Source organism: Musca domestica, unplaced genomic scaffold, assembly GCF_030504385.1.
Source record: "Musca domestica strain aabys unplaced genomic scaffold, Musca_domestica.polishedcontigs.V.1.1 18, whole genome shotgun sequence".
NCBI lineage: Eukaryota > Metazoa > Arthropoda > Insecta > Diptera > Muscidae > Musca > Musca domestica.
In genome coordinates, this window is record NW_026712238.1 from 12,925,491 (window position 1) to 12,940,151 (window position 14,661).

General features: G+C 36.9%; 1 protein-coding gene across 1 annotated transcript in view; it reads left to right on the forward strand.

The window, feature by feature from the left end:
* LOC101896650 (probable cytochrome P450 313a4) overlaps positions 1-14,032 on the forward strand; it is a 15,340-nt gene extending 1,308 nt beyond the window's left edge. The window contains exons 2-8 of the mRNA XM_005187012.4: positions 6,695-6,895; positions 6,962-7,150; positions 7,225-7,297; positions 7,377-7,509; positions 12,860-13,012; positions 13,076-13,511; positions 13,573-14,032. Coding sequence (XP_005187069.2) covers positions 6,695-6,895; positions 6,962-7,150; positions 7,225-7,297; positions 7,377-7,509; positions 12,860-13,012; positions 13,076-13,511; positions 13,573-13,748 — 1,361 coding nt within the window. The 3' untranslated portion in view covers positions 13,749-14,032. The remainder of the gene's footprint in view (positions 1-6,694; positions 6,896-6,961; positions 7,151-7,224; positions 7,298-7,376; positions 7,510-12,859; positions 13,013-13,075; positions 13,512-13,572) is intronic.
* Positions 14,033-14,661: the final 629 nt, after the last annotated feature.

Below are 14,661 nucleotides of genomic sequence, written 5' to 3' on the forward strand. Positions count from 1 at the left end.
TTAACTGGTTTATTACTTGTTCGCTTAACTTAGTACTTGCTGATATATTTGCCTATCTTAGAGCAACAACACAACAATTCAAAAAATATGCCAACAAAAATATAAATAGTACCCATATTATGCGGAGGGAGTTACCGATGTGATTCAACATCGTACTGTTTATATAAGACATAGGCGGATCGAAGATGGACAATTAACACATTATTTTGCCTCCACCACAAAAATAAAAAAAAAAAAAAAACGAAAATAACAAGATACCCAATGACCCTGAAGTCGGACGAGGATATACAGGGTGAGATGAAAAAAACTGCAATATAGTCAAACGGCATAATTTTTACATTTTTATACCCTACACCACAAGGTGGTCAGGGTATTATGTCTTTGTGCAATTGTTTGTAACAGGCAAAAGGAAACGAGATAGACCCATAGTTCCTTCTGATGATCTGCATAGAATCACTTTCTGAGTTGATTTATGCATGTCAGTCCGTCTGTCCGTCCGTCCGTCCGTCCGTCCGTCTGTCCATGTATTTTTGTGCACAAAATGCAGGTCGCATTTATTATCCGATTGAGATAAAACTTTGCAAACAACATTTGTTTGGCCCAAGGACGAACCCTATTGAAATTGGAGATAATCGGTGAAAATTTAGATATAGCTCCCATATATATTTTCGTCAGATTTGCTTTTTTTTGTGCACCAAACGTGTAATATCAGCCCAATTAGTATGAAATTTTGCACATACAACCAAAATAAGTATGCCAAATTTGATCGGTTCAGATATAGCTATAGCTCCCATATATATTGTTCATCCGATTTCGTTATTTTTGTCCTCCGCAGCCGTAATATGCACTCTGTAACAACAGTATTTGGGGAAATATATCAAATGCAGCTCAGAAATACCTTTGCTAAATTTTATCGAGATCGGTTTAGTTTTGGATATAGCTCCCATATATAACTTCGTCCGATTAACCTTTTATTGTGCACCAAACGTCTGATATTTGCTCAAATGGGATGGAATTTGGCACATACAACAGAATTTAGTCTAGAAGGTAGTATGCCAAATTTGGTGAAGATCGGTTCAGATATAGCTATAGCTCCCATATATATTGTTCATCCGATTTGTTGTATATGTTACCTACAGCCGTAATATGCACTCCGTAACAACGATATTCAGGGAAATATATCAAATTCAGCTCAAAACAAGTAAACAAAGGCTACAGTCGAGCGGGGCCGACCGTTGAATACCCTACAACACTATAATAAACGATACAGTTTATATAGGCGAGATACTCGAAAGAATTCCACAAGATATTGTGACGAATTATAAAAGAAACCATCAGGTTTCGTTCTCTAATTTTCGAATGCTTGCAACTTAAACTAATTTGCTAATTTCCAATTTATTGGTAGATGTTGCACTTAAATGGTCTCCATAGATCTGGAACCAATATTTCCCAAAGACCTATAATCTCTCAGAAGTGGCAAAAGATTACCATTTATTATTGGTTTTTGACTAAAACGCATCTATATGAGATACAGACATTTGACTATATTCTTCCACGAAATCAGCGTTAACGAAATAGTCAGAAGAGCGTCTTTCCTGTATTTGTGAATTCTCCAAAGAGTCACTGGAATCGACCCTCATCTCATACCCATGCAAAATTTCGTTAGGATCGGGCCATAAATGTAATCTGTATATGATATCCTGATATCCTAACTGCTTAGTTTTGTTAGCTGTAGAAATATTACCAAATGTTTAATTCAAAATGAAAATATGCCAAAAATATGACAAAATTGAAAAAAATATGAGAAAATTTTACAAAATCAATATTTTCATCTTTAGAGAGATATTTTTATGCGATTTTTTAGGCGTTTTTTCTTTTCTGCCAAGAGGCCATTCTGAATTAATGAGAACTGTCGAAATCAGTTCAGCCGTTCTCGACATATAAGAGATCTTCTGTGATAGACATATATATCGCACATATTTTGCTATATATTCGATTTGTTGGATCTTAACATCAATGTAAAGATCAGAAGTAACACTGTCATGGCTTTGTGATTTCGCCGGGATTTAAACTATTCGCGGTTTAATGAAAAATTTCGATTTTTTTTCTATACAAAAGATATGGCCTATTTTACCCGCTAAATATAATCCGATGACCACCCAAGTTGGTAGGCTTCTTCGCCGCCCTAAACTCTAGCTACATGCCAAATTCCGCGTCGATTGGTCTGTAATTGCGACCTGTATAGCTACTGCAAAATCCGACATTTTTTCAGTATTTGGTCCTTTTCAACCCCTAAACATTTAACGATCATCTCCAAAAGAAATAGGGTTCTATTCTGACATTAACCCCACCTACATTTTAAATTTCGTGAAGATCGGGCCATAATTGCGACCTGTAGAGTGATTACAAATTAACATGGACAGACGGACAGACGGACAGACGGACGGACGGACATACATAGCTAGATCGACTCAGCTCGGCGAGCTAGGAAGATCCATATATACTTTCCTATATGGGAAACCAATATTTCGAGGTGTTACATAAATTCTGGCCCAATCAAACTTATAATACCCCCAACACATAGTGTTGTAGGGTATAAAAACACAAAAATAACAAGATACCCAATGACCCTGAAGTCGGACGAGGATATACAGGGTGAGATGAAAAAAACTGCAATATAGTCAAACGCCATAATTTTTACATTTTTATACCCTACACCACAAGGTGGTCAGGGTATTATGTCTTTGTGCATTTGTTTGTAACAGGCAAAAGGAAACGAGATAGACCCATAGTTCCTTCTGATGATCTGCATAGAATCACTTTCTGAGTTGATTTATGCATGTCAGTCCGTCTGTCCATGTATTTTTGTGCACAAAATGCAGGTCGCATTTATTATCCGATTGAGATAAAACTTTGCAAACAACATTTGTTTGGCCCAAGGACGAACCCTATTGAAATTGGAGATAATCGGTGAAAATTTAGATATAGCTCCCATATATATTTTCGTCAGATTTGCTTTTTTTTGTGCACCAAACGTGTAATATCAGCCCAATTAGTATGACATTTTGCACATACAACCAAAATAAGTATGCCAAATTTGATCGAAATCGGTTCAGATATAGCTATAGCTCCCATATATATTGTTCATCCGATTTCGTTATTTTTATCCTCCGCAGCCGTAATATGCACTCTGTAACAACAGTATTTGGGGAAATATATCAAATGCAGCTCAGAAATACCTTTGCTAAATTTTATCGAGATCGGTTCAGATTTGGATATAGCTGTCATATATAACTTCGTCCGATTTACCTTTTATTGTGCACCAAACGTCTAATATTTGCCCAAATGGGATGGAATTTGGCACATACAACCGAATTTAGTCTAGAAGGTAGTATGCCAAATTTGGTGAAGATCGGTTCAGATATAGCTATAGCTCCCATATATATTGTTCATCCGATTTGTTGTATTTGTTACCTACAGCCGTAATATGCACTCCGTAACAACGATATTCAGGGAAATATATCAAATACAGCTCAAAAATATATTTGCCAAATTTTATCGAGATCGGTACAGATTTGGATATAGCTGCCATATATATCTTTATCTGATTTCAAATTAATTTTGCACCAAATGGGCAATACAAGTCCGAATTTAATAGATACAAATGCTTTGGCATATTTAGTCCTTTGAATTTTAAATTATAATTATAAACATAGCGTGTATGATTGAATTCTCCCATAAAAACTTGGAGTGGAGTTCAACTAAACTAGCAAAGTGGTGTAGGGTAACATAAAATCGGGCCCGCCCGACTTTAGGACTTTCTTTACTGTTTTTTTTTTTTTAATTTAATTGAATGAAAACAATAAATGTCGGAAATAACATCAAATTTCAGAATAATTTTAGATAATTTTAGATAAGTTCGAATTGGTCACTTTTGGCACGAATTATGGCCTTCAAACGGCCAATGAAACCGTCACACGCTGTCCGAATGATGCTCTGCAGTATTTTGGCCAATTCCCGGCGAAGCGCTTGCTTGAGGTGATCGACACTTTGGTATTTTTTAGTGCCAACCTTGCTGTTCAAAATACTCCAGACACAATAGTCCAACGAATTGGTATCCCGAAATTTTGGTGGCCATTGTGCGCTAGAAATGAAGCGAGGAACTTCATTTTGTAACCATTCTTGGGCGTGCTGAGTGCGATGGTGCTTAGTCTTCTTATAACGTCCAAGGTCTGCGGCCAAAATGTTTGCTTGCCCAATATTTTCGCGATAACATTGGACATTTATTCTGATGCCATGGTCGATTAATACAAGCGGAGAGCGACCATCTGCTATTATGGCGGCCCACACCATCACCATGGCCGGCGCTTGAGTTCTGGTGGCCAACCGAAGGTGCACATTTTCAGCTGACCTCTTTGGCAAGAAAACACGATCATTTTGTTTGTTTACAAACCGCTGGACAACGAATGTTTTCACATCGGAGAGAGAGAGAGAAAACCAAATTCGGTAGTCCACCACTTTCGGCCAAGCGAAGCAACTCTATACCTTCAGTTATTAAATTTTTGCGGTTTTTGCGACTTTTTCTGGAGAATTACCTCAAAATAGGTACTTTGAGTTCGAAATAGGCACGAATTTCTCGGGCAGATAATTAGCTATACAAATCCACGTATAGCCCACAAGCAACTGTGCCACCCTATATTTGGTATTTTTATACTTTCGGGACAATTTTTTTGAAATCTCGCAAGTTTCTTCCAAATGGTGGTGGTTATTAAAAGTCCGTCCGGCCAAACTTAGCTGGTTTTTATCCTCAGCCATATGGCTAGAGAGGGTATACAGGGTTGTCCATATTCGACGGACCCATCTGGCAACGCCATAACTTTTGACAGAGATGTCACATCGCTTAATGACATACCGCGTTTGATGCGTCAGTCCAAGCAGATTTTTACCATGAACCAATACGCGCCACGCGAGCGCTCCGAAATAGTTGAAATTTACATTCAACAGAAGAAGTCAATTGTGAAAACTCAACGTGCTTTTAAAACATTAAAAAATGTAAGAACACCATTAAGCGTTTATACGAAAAATTTTCGACTGGTAAGGCTCTTTCTAATCCGAAGAGGCCATATAAAAGTCGACCAAGGCGATCCGCCGTACGAGCCAGTGTTGAGAGGTCCCCAAGAACATCCCAAAAACGCCGTTCTCAGCAGTTGGGCATGGCTCGGTCCACTTTACAACGGATTATTCGCATTGATTTGCATTTGTTCCCGTACAAAATTCCATTGACGCAAAGAATGTTGCCTGCGGACATGCCACGTCGATTGGAATGGGCCCATGGGTCCGTCGAATATGGGCAACCCTGTAAATAATATTAAAATTGGTATTGGATAACGGGATAAAGCTGGAATCCCGAAATTAAATATTCAGTTCTATGTTGGTGTCGGGGTGATAGGGCTAAAATCTTCAGATTTGATATTGGGGCCTCTGTTGGTATCTTAAACTGTTGGTATCTATAACTGTACGAAAAATACTTGCTGGGCGAAGGGATCGAGCTGGAATCCTGAAATTTGATATGGAGGTCTATGTTGATGTCTAGGATTAAGATATGGAGGGGGTTTTAGAAATGTTTACAATAATTGTACGAAAAGTACTGAATAGTGCTAAATTTGATATTGGGTGAAGGGTGAAATTGTATATTTGTATTTTAAATTGTATCTGTTTTTGAAGATCGGAAATGCGTCCGATATTTCTACGAAAAGTACTAAATATTACTAAATTTGGTATTGGTTGGAGGGACAGCGATGGAGTCTCGAACATTGATATTGAGGTCTCTGTTGGTATCTGCAATTAGATTCGGAGGTGGTTTTGGAACTGTGTACTATAATTTTTCGAAAAAGACTAGATGGTACTAATTTTGGATCACTGTTGGTGTCTGGGATGAAGAGGTAAGGATTGTTTTGGATAGGCGTACTAAATGCTACTTAATTTTTATTGGGAGAGAGCTGAAATTCTGAATTTTGCTATTGAGGTCACTGTTGGTTTCCTGGGTTTACATATGGAGCTGTTGGAATAGTTTGGAGAGAAAATTTGGATGTGAGTCCATTCGACAATTGTTTCACTAATATCCTCCTCGTTCAACTTCAAAACGAAAGATTCTGAAGACTTTTTGGTGTAAAAGATAAATATTTTCCTATTATTCTTTTTAAAAAGGGTAAAACTTGAATAATATAAAAAACCTTGGAAGTCTGAAAATTAAGTAGGATTTATGAGTTATAATTAGAATATTTTGCAAAAAAAGGGAAAAAGTATGCATCTTGAATATTAAAAAAGACCTAACCTGAACTCTTGAAACAAATTTAAAGTTTAAGGTGGACTTTACGCTGACGAAGTAGCTGGCGCATGCTAGTACATACATACATACAAACTCACCGCAAACGTCAAACGACAATATGGTGAAAATCGGTATTTGATTGCAAACCTCACAAGTTGATTAAAAAACTACGAACTTATATTGAGATGGTATAGGTTCCTTATGATTTTCAGGTGTGATGACATTGCTTGATTTCAAAAAATATATCTTTCTATCTGGGACCTAATTATTACTGCTCCATTTTTCTTTTCCCCTCTAGTCTTCTAATCCTAATCCTTTCCTTTCTACTTTTTAACCCATTCCCATCCAATCTGTTTTATTTTTCAGCCATTATTCAAAAAGGCTTAGAAAATGCCGAAAAACTTGGGCAGGATCATTTATGCTACATTGGGCCATATCCTCAATTTGTGACCGGTGATCCTGACACTATTAAAGATATCCTCACTTCGAAATTGTGTGTCTTTAAAGGGGACCTAACATATACGGGGTTAAATCATGCCCTGGGTAAAGGAATTTTAACAATGCAAGGTAGGATTACTCGTAAAGAAAATGTTCACCCAATGGAATAAAACTAATCTGCTTTACTTCCTTTAGGAAGCGAATGGCTACAGCATAGAAAACTGATTGATCCCGCATTTAAACCGTCCAAACTTGTGGAATTTTTATCGATATTCAATAAAAAAGTGAAGCGAATATTTGAGGATATGGATAAATGTCATCAAATGAAAAACTCCTATGATATTCTGGTCTATTGTCGGGAATATACAATCGATGTTACGGGCGGTAAGTTTAGAAGAAGTTTCTGCTCTTTAGAGGCGATTTTATCTATTTCTTTTTCTTTTTGCCTTTCTGCATAGAGACTGTACTGGGAAAAGATTTCAATGAGACCACCGAAGTCAATGTGAAACATTATGCCCAGCTTATAACACGGTGAGTTAAAAGATTTTTTTTTATTATTTTTTACTTAATTTTTTATAAAAAAAATATGTTATTTTATTTATTTATATAGCAACTTGAAGTACATTTCGGATATATCTTTCAAAGTGTTTTATCACAACAATTTCATTTTGAATTTGGCAAATTTAACAATCTTTAAGGGGGCTCGAATAACATCGGAGTTTTTGGCGAATTTAATTGATAAGGTAAACAAAAACATTAATAGTTAATTATATTTACTAACAAAACAAGTAAGCAAAGGCTATAGTCGTGCGGGGCCGACCATGTGATACCCTACAACACCACAATATGATAGAAGCCCCCTTATGTTCAAATCCATTTTTTTCGTTTTTAAAATTATGTTGTTAGTTGTTGTCGTCCATTTACAGCTGAATATAATCCAAAGGTCATCCAAAATGCTAGACTTTTTTCCTGTCCTTAACTCTCTCACAGGCGTGTCGATTTGCTTCAATTGTGTGATCAGGAACATTTTTCTGTTTTTGGTTCATTTGAACCCCTAAATATTTTGCGATCATCTCCAAAAGCAAGAGGCCCCTCTGTATCTCCAAATCTAGACTAATCTATATGATTTTCTTGTCTACGTTATTTGGCATAAAAAGCCAGAAGTTCGCCATTTGTGTATTTCGAATATCGCCTGTAAGTAATGTTGGTATTTTTTCACACAAAAGTAGTGGTCCATTCTACCCGCTGTCCTAAAATTTAACTTCATGCGAGATTTCGTGTTCTTTGGTTTCTATTTGTGACCTTTATAACGGCTGCAAAATCAGGAATATTTTTAATTGTTGGTCCATTTCAACCTCTAAATATAGTGCGGACATCTTTGAAAACAATAGGCCTAGCCCTTCTGAGCCTAATCCTACCCTTGTGAACGTGAGGATCGGACGATAATTGCAATCTGTATATAATAATACCAACCTGTGTTGTAAAGTGGAAAAATATTACAAAATATACACTTCAATATTATAAGTCAAATTGAAAAAATCGCATGCGATAAAAAATAAAAAAATGTCACAAAATACTAAAAAGTCTGTATTAACATCATAATTGGCATCGTTTTATGCGATTTTTTTAGATTTTATACTTTTATGTCAAATGGGCATTTTAAAGTTACAAAAGTTGTCAAAATCGCTCCAGCCATTCTGAAGATATAAGGATATAAGATATTTGTATATATATATTGTAAATATTTCGCTATATATATCCGATATATACGTCTATTTGTGATTTCGCCGGCATTAAAAATATTCGCGGTTTAATGAAAATTTGACATTTATTTAACACAAATGCTATGGTCTATTTCAACCACTAAATATTACCCGATGACCATCAAAATTGGAAGACTTCCGCCCAGCCCTAAGCTCTAGCCCCATGCTAACTTCCGCGTCGATTGATCTATAATTGCGACCTGCAGAGCAACTGCAAAATCAGGATTTTTTTCAGTTTTTGGTCCATTTAAACCCCTAAATATTATGCGATCATCCAAAAGAAATAGGGTTTTATTCTGCCCCTATCCCCACCTTCATTCTGAATTTCGTGAAGATCGGACCATAATTGCGACCTGTAGAGTGATTACAAATTAACATGGACAGACGGACAGACGGACGGACATACATAGCTAGATCGACTCAGCTCGGCGAGATAGGAAGATCCATATATACTTTCCTATGTGGGAAATCAATATTTCGAGGTGTTACATAATTTTTGGCCCAATCAAACTTATAATACCCCCAACACATAGTGTTGTAGGGTATAAAAAGAGAAAGTGAGTGATTCATTAACGCTCAGGCAAAACTACGGAAGGAAGAATTTTTAGGAATATGAAAACAGCTAGGAAAAGCAGTGGATGAAGAGGTGAAAACTTTTGTGTCAGATAATGAAGTGCCTATTGCGAACTCCAAATAATAATTTTAAGCTAACTTCGTTGAAAAACTGTGGCTTAAGCAGAGCTCAGATTTACTCATTGTCACTCCGGGGGCGAAACTTGCTCGCGAGCAGGGTTGCTCAAAGAGTGAGAGTTTTTTACGGAGTCCATTCTTGACTCTTTTGTTTTGTGTGAGAACGCTTCTGTTTGACAAAATTAGAGTGAGAGCAGAATCACTCAAAATATACCAAGAGTTTGCTGAAAGAGTAAAAATGAGTAGAACATTTTTTTATACCCTCAGTCATATGGCCACAGGAGTATATATATCACTTGATACGGCCAAAATGTACCTCATCGAAACAACGGTTTTAGACCTTAGTTCTCTTTGGGACAAATCCGTTTCAGGACATTTGGAGTCGATGTCCGTTCGTCCGTCTGTCTGGCTGGCAGATGCGCACTATAACTCTAGAAGGAAGTATCCGATTTGGTCCAAACTTGGTACATCGTAATATTATTATCAAACTTAGATTGAGTTCGTAGATGGGCAATTCGGTCCACTCCTTCTTGTACCTTCTCTACAAAAGGTCAAAATTTTAAACAAAAAAAGGATAATCCTATTTTGCTTCAACTTTGCAAATCCTAATATTTCCATCAGTGCGAAAATGGACAATACCGGACCACTCCATCAAGTACCTGCCACACAATGGGTCAACATTTTGAATAATTTTAACTCTGAAAAATTATGATATAAGAGTCCGATTTTCTTCAAATTGCACACATCACAATATTTTTATTAACCCAAGGTGTGGTGTAAAGACCTCCCTACAAAGGGTCAACATTTTGTATAACCATGAATCTCATAATATGCGAAATTAACATCCGATTCTATTCAGACTTGGCACATCACAATATTTCCATCAACACAAGATCATTCAAAATTTTTACCATTTGTGTGGAAGGTGTGAGAAGGAGTAAACCGTTACATTCCATCTTCTCAGCAGATCTTCTTCTAATAGAAATAATCGGATGTGTAAAAAATATGAAGGGAACCGGATGCTTATTTCGGATGATATAATCGTTTAGGTTATTCAAAATGTTGACCCTTTGTGGAGGAGAAGGAGTGGACCAATGCATTCAATCTTCACACCAGACCTTAGGTTAAAATTATTGTGATGTGTGTAATTTGAAAACAATCGGAGTCTAAGGTCACATTTTATAAGAGTTATAATTATTCAAAATATTAACCACCTCTGCGGGAGGTACTTGATGGAGTAGACCGATATTTTCCTTTTTAGCACCTGACCTAGCAATAATGTAAATACTAGGAGTTGCAAAGTTGGAACAAAATTGAATTACCCTTTCTCTTTTTCTGTACAGCAAAATATTTTTTTGAAAATTTCGACTTTTTGTGGGAGAGGTATCAGAAGGAGTGGACCGATACTGAACATCTCCGCTCTCGATCTAAGTGTGATAATAATATTACGATACCCTCTGCAGCCATATGGCGGGGGTTATAAAATTCATCTTCTTATTTGCATAATATTTACAGATTTTCTTATATTTTATCCTTTTCTGGCAAGATACTATTCCGAATTGGTGATATAAGCAGACTAACTAATATTGTACCTATTTTGCTTTATAGTCCATATATTGGCTATCAGCATCACTGTAATGGAAGTGACCTTTTAATGTCTTAAGCTTTGATTCCATGCAAAATCTCGCTTTAATTGCTTTAAATTGTGGCCTATAGAGCAACAGCAAAATCAGGACATTTTTCTGTTTTTGGTCAATTTCTACCCCTAAATATTTTGCGATCATATCCAAAAACAATATTCTTCCATTCCCCACCTTCATTTTAAATTTCGTGACGATCGGTCCATAATTGACAAGCAGACGGATTTACATATATAGCTAGATCGACTAAGCTCGGCGAAATAGGAAGATCCATATATACAAAAACTGCAACCAACTTCAGACTGCTGTCATTTCTAAGCCACTCGTCCGACAGCTGTTAAAATTACTCCAGTAACATCTCATTATGTTGTTTACAAGCGTACAAAAACATTTTGGTGAGAATTTTCCAGAAAAAAGGTTATTCGTGATGATCGAAACCCGTGTCGCAGTGGCCGAAAAATGGCTCGTGAACTGAACATATCGCAATATTCCATTCGGCATATATTAAAAAATGGGGTCGGGGTAAAGCTATTGAAATTCCAAAAAGTGCAAGAAATTACACCTCATCATAAAGAAAATAGACTGAAAAGAGCTAAAGAGTTGCTTCGCTTGGTCGAAAGTGGTGAACTGCCGAATTTGGGTTTATCCGATGAGACAACATTCGTTGTCCAGCAGTTTGTAGATAAACAAAATGATCGTTCGTGTTTACTTGCCAAAGAGGTCAGCTGAAAATGTTCACCTTCGGTTGGCCACCAGAACTCAAGCCCCATGGTGATGGTGTGGGCCGCCATAACAGCCGATGGTCGCTCTCCGCTCGTATTAATCGACTGTGACATCAGAATAATCGCCGAATTTATCGCGAAAATATTTTAGAGGGAGTATTAAATTACACTCAAATATTTTGACCGCAGAGCTTGGACATTCCAACAGGACTCAGCCGCATCGCACTCAGCACGTGCCATCCAAGAATGGTTACGAAATGAGGTTCCTCGCTTCATTTCCAGCGCACAATGGCCACCAAACTCTACGGATACCAATCCGTTGGACTATAGTGTCTGGAGTATTTTGGAAAGCAAGGTTGCCACTAAAAAATACCAAAGTGTCGATCACCTCAAGCAAGCGCTTCGCCGGGAATGGGCCAAAATACCGCAAAGCAACATTCGGGCAGCGTGTGACGGTTTCATTGGCCGTTTGAAGTCCATAATTCGTGCCAAAGGTGACCAATTCGAACAAATCTAAACTTATTCTAAAACTTGATGCTACTTCCGACATTTTTTACTTTCATTCAATAAATTTAAAAAAAAATAATAATAATAATTGTACTATGTGTGCTATATATCTGATATTTTGACTATCAGCATCACTGTAATGATCAGAAGTGACCTTTCAATGTAATTGTGATTAAGTGTGCCCTAAACTCTAACTACATACTAAATTCCGGGTCTATTGTCTAAAATTTTGTACTGTAGAGCCACGGCAAAACCAGAATATTTTTTTGTTTTTGGTCAATTTTTACCCCAACATATTTTGCAATCATCTCCAAAAGCAATAGACTTCTATCTTGACCTTAACCCCTCCTACATTATCAATTTCATGAGGATCGGGCCACAATTGACAGACGGATGGACGGATGGACGGATGGACGGACGGACTAACATACATAGCTAGATCGACTCAGCTCGGCGAGATAGGAAGATTCATACATGGTTTCCTGTGTGTAGGACCAATATTTTGAGGAGTTACATAATTTTTGGTCCAATTAAACTTATGATACCCAAAATATATAAGGATTAAAAAGATCTTTTTCGGAAAAAATGTGAGAGATTCTTATGAAGGTTAATTTGCGATGAAAGCTCTCAAAACTCATATACACGTGTCTTCTTTTATTTGAGCACTTTCAGGATCTGCTATTTTTTTCCTGTAATTGTCAGATTTTGCCGCTCAGTGTTTTTTTAACTCTTTAAGACTTTTGTGTTAAAAAACTTTTTTCTTGTTTTCAGAACATCGATTACTACTCAGATGGCAATCAACCAACTTCTCAAAATGTTAAAACAAAAGATAACCTGGTTATTGCAACTGTTCTGGAAGCTCTGAAAAATGATACGATTGGAAGACATTTGGCGATATCGAGTATGGTGCATGTATTTAGTGCGGTATGTTGTGACGAAAAAATACTAAAAAAAACATATAAAAAATATATATAACTCCCTCTCTAGGCCTTTGAGACCAATTCATCCACAATGTATTTTGTTATGCTGATGTTGGCCATGCATCCGGAGTATCAAGAGCGAGCCTATGCTGAAGTGTGTGAAGTATTTCCAGAAAACGATGACGGAGAGTTCGAGCTGACGTATGAACATATCACGCAGCTTAGCTATCTTGATATGTTTATAAAAGAAACGATGCGTCTATTTCCGACAATTCCCCACTTCGGCCGTCTAGTTGTGGGCGGAGATCTAAGGCTGAGTAGTGGCGCTGTTTTACCTGAAGGTCTGGAACTGATAATTAATGTCTATAATGTCCATCACAATAAAGATGTATGGGGGCCGCATGCAAATATTTTCAATCCGGATAATTTCCTACCCGCCAACATGGAGAATAGGCACCCATATGCCTTTATACCATTTTCCAAGGGGATACGATTTTGCTTGGGTAAATTGGAAATTAATTTAATAGAGGTTTTAAACATAATGTATTTGTTGGTCTCTTTTAGGAATGCGTTATGCCGAGATTGTGCTCAGAGTTACCATGGCCAAAATTATAAAGCGTTACAAATTTTCAACCACAGCTAAATTAGAAGATTTAGAGATTCACAATCATATTTCAATTCAGCTGAAAGAACATCCACCGCTAACTATTGAGAGAAGAGCGAATTCCAATAAAATCTAAATAAAGGTTAAACATTTAATATTTCTAAGCAGCGCTTAGAAGAGAGGGTTTAATACTAGGCAAATAGATCGGCAACATATTCTATAATATAAGAGTAAAGCAAAATCCATGATATTATATCAGTCGCTTTGGCAGCTGTATACTTTCAGCCGATGTTCGATTACTTAAATATCTTTTGGTCTTCAGTTATGATTATTCAAATTGTAGTAGGCTCCGAAGGAATGGGCCAATATTGTCCATTTCCTGTCGAACTTAAATAAATATCATATAAATATTGCGACGTACCAGGTTTGGACTCCATCGACTACTTCCTTCACTTAATATGAAGTATTTTAAAATGCGCGGGAGGTACCAGGTATAGTCGACCCAAATATTCAATTTTCATACACCGCTTAACACAGATAAATATATTGGTTTCGGCAAAATTACAAGAAAATCGAACATTTATATCCAATTTTATTCGAAAAAAAAAAATAAATTCCATATTCATCTCAGGTTTCTGGTTGAGAGAAATATTTAGATGTAGCCAGTTGTTTCACAAGTTATGGCAGATAAAACAATTGAAAATGTTGACCCTTTGTGGGTGAGGTACTAGAATGGGTTCGCACATATATAGCATCTTCAAAACAGATCTTGTATTAGCAAAAATATGTGGATGTGTGAAATTTGAAGAGAGTTGGATACTCGCTTTATTTGGGCGTTTTGTTTTTCAAAATCTTGAACTCTATGTGGTGGAGGTACCAGAAGAGATGGTCCGACCTCCAGCATCTTTATAACATATCTTGTGTTAATAGAAACATTGACATGTGCCAAGTTTGGGTGGGATCGGATGTTAATTACGCGTACTATGAACATTTTGAGCCTTTGTGGGGGAGGTAACAGTAGGAGTGGATCTATATATTTCACCTTCACG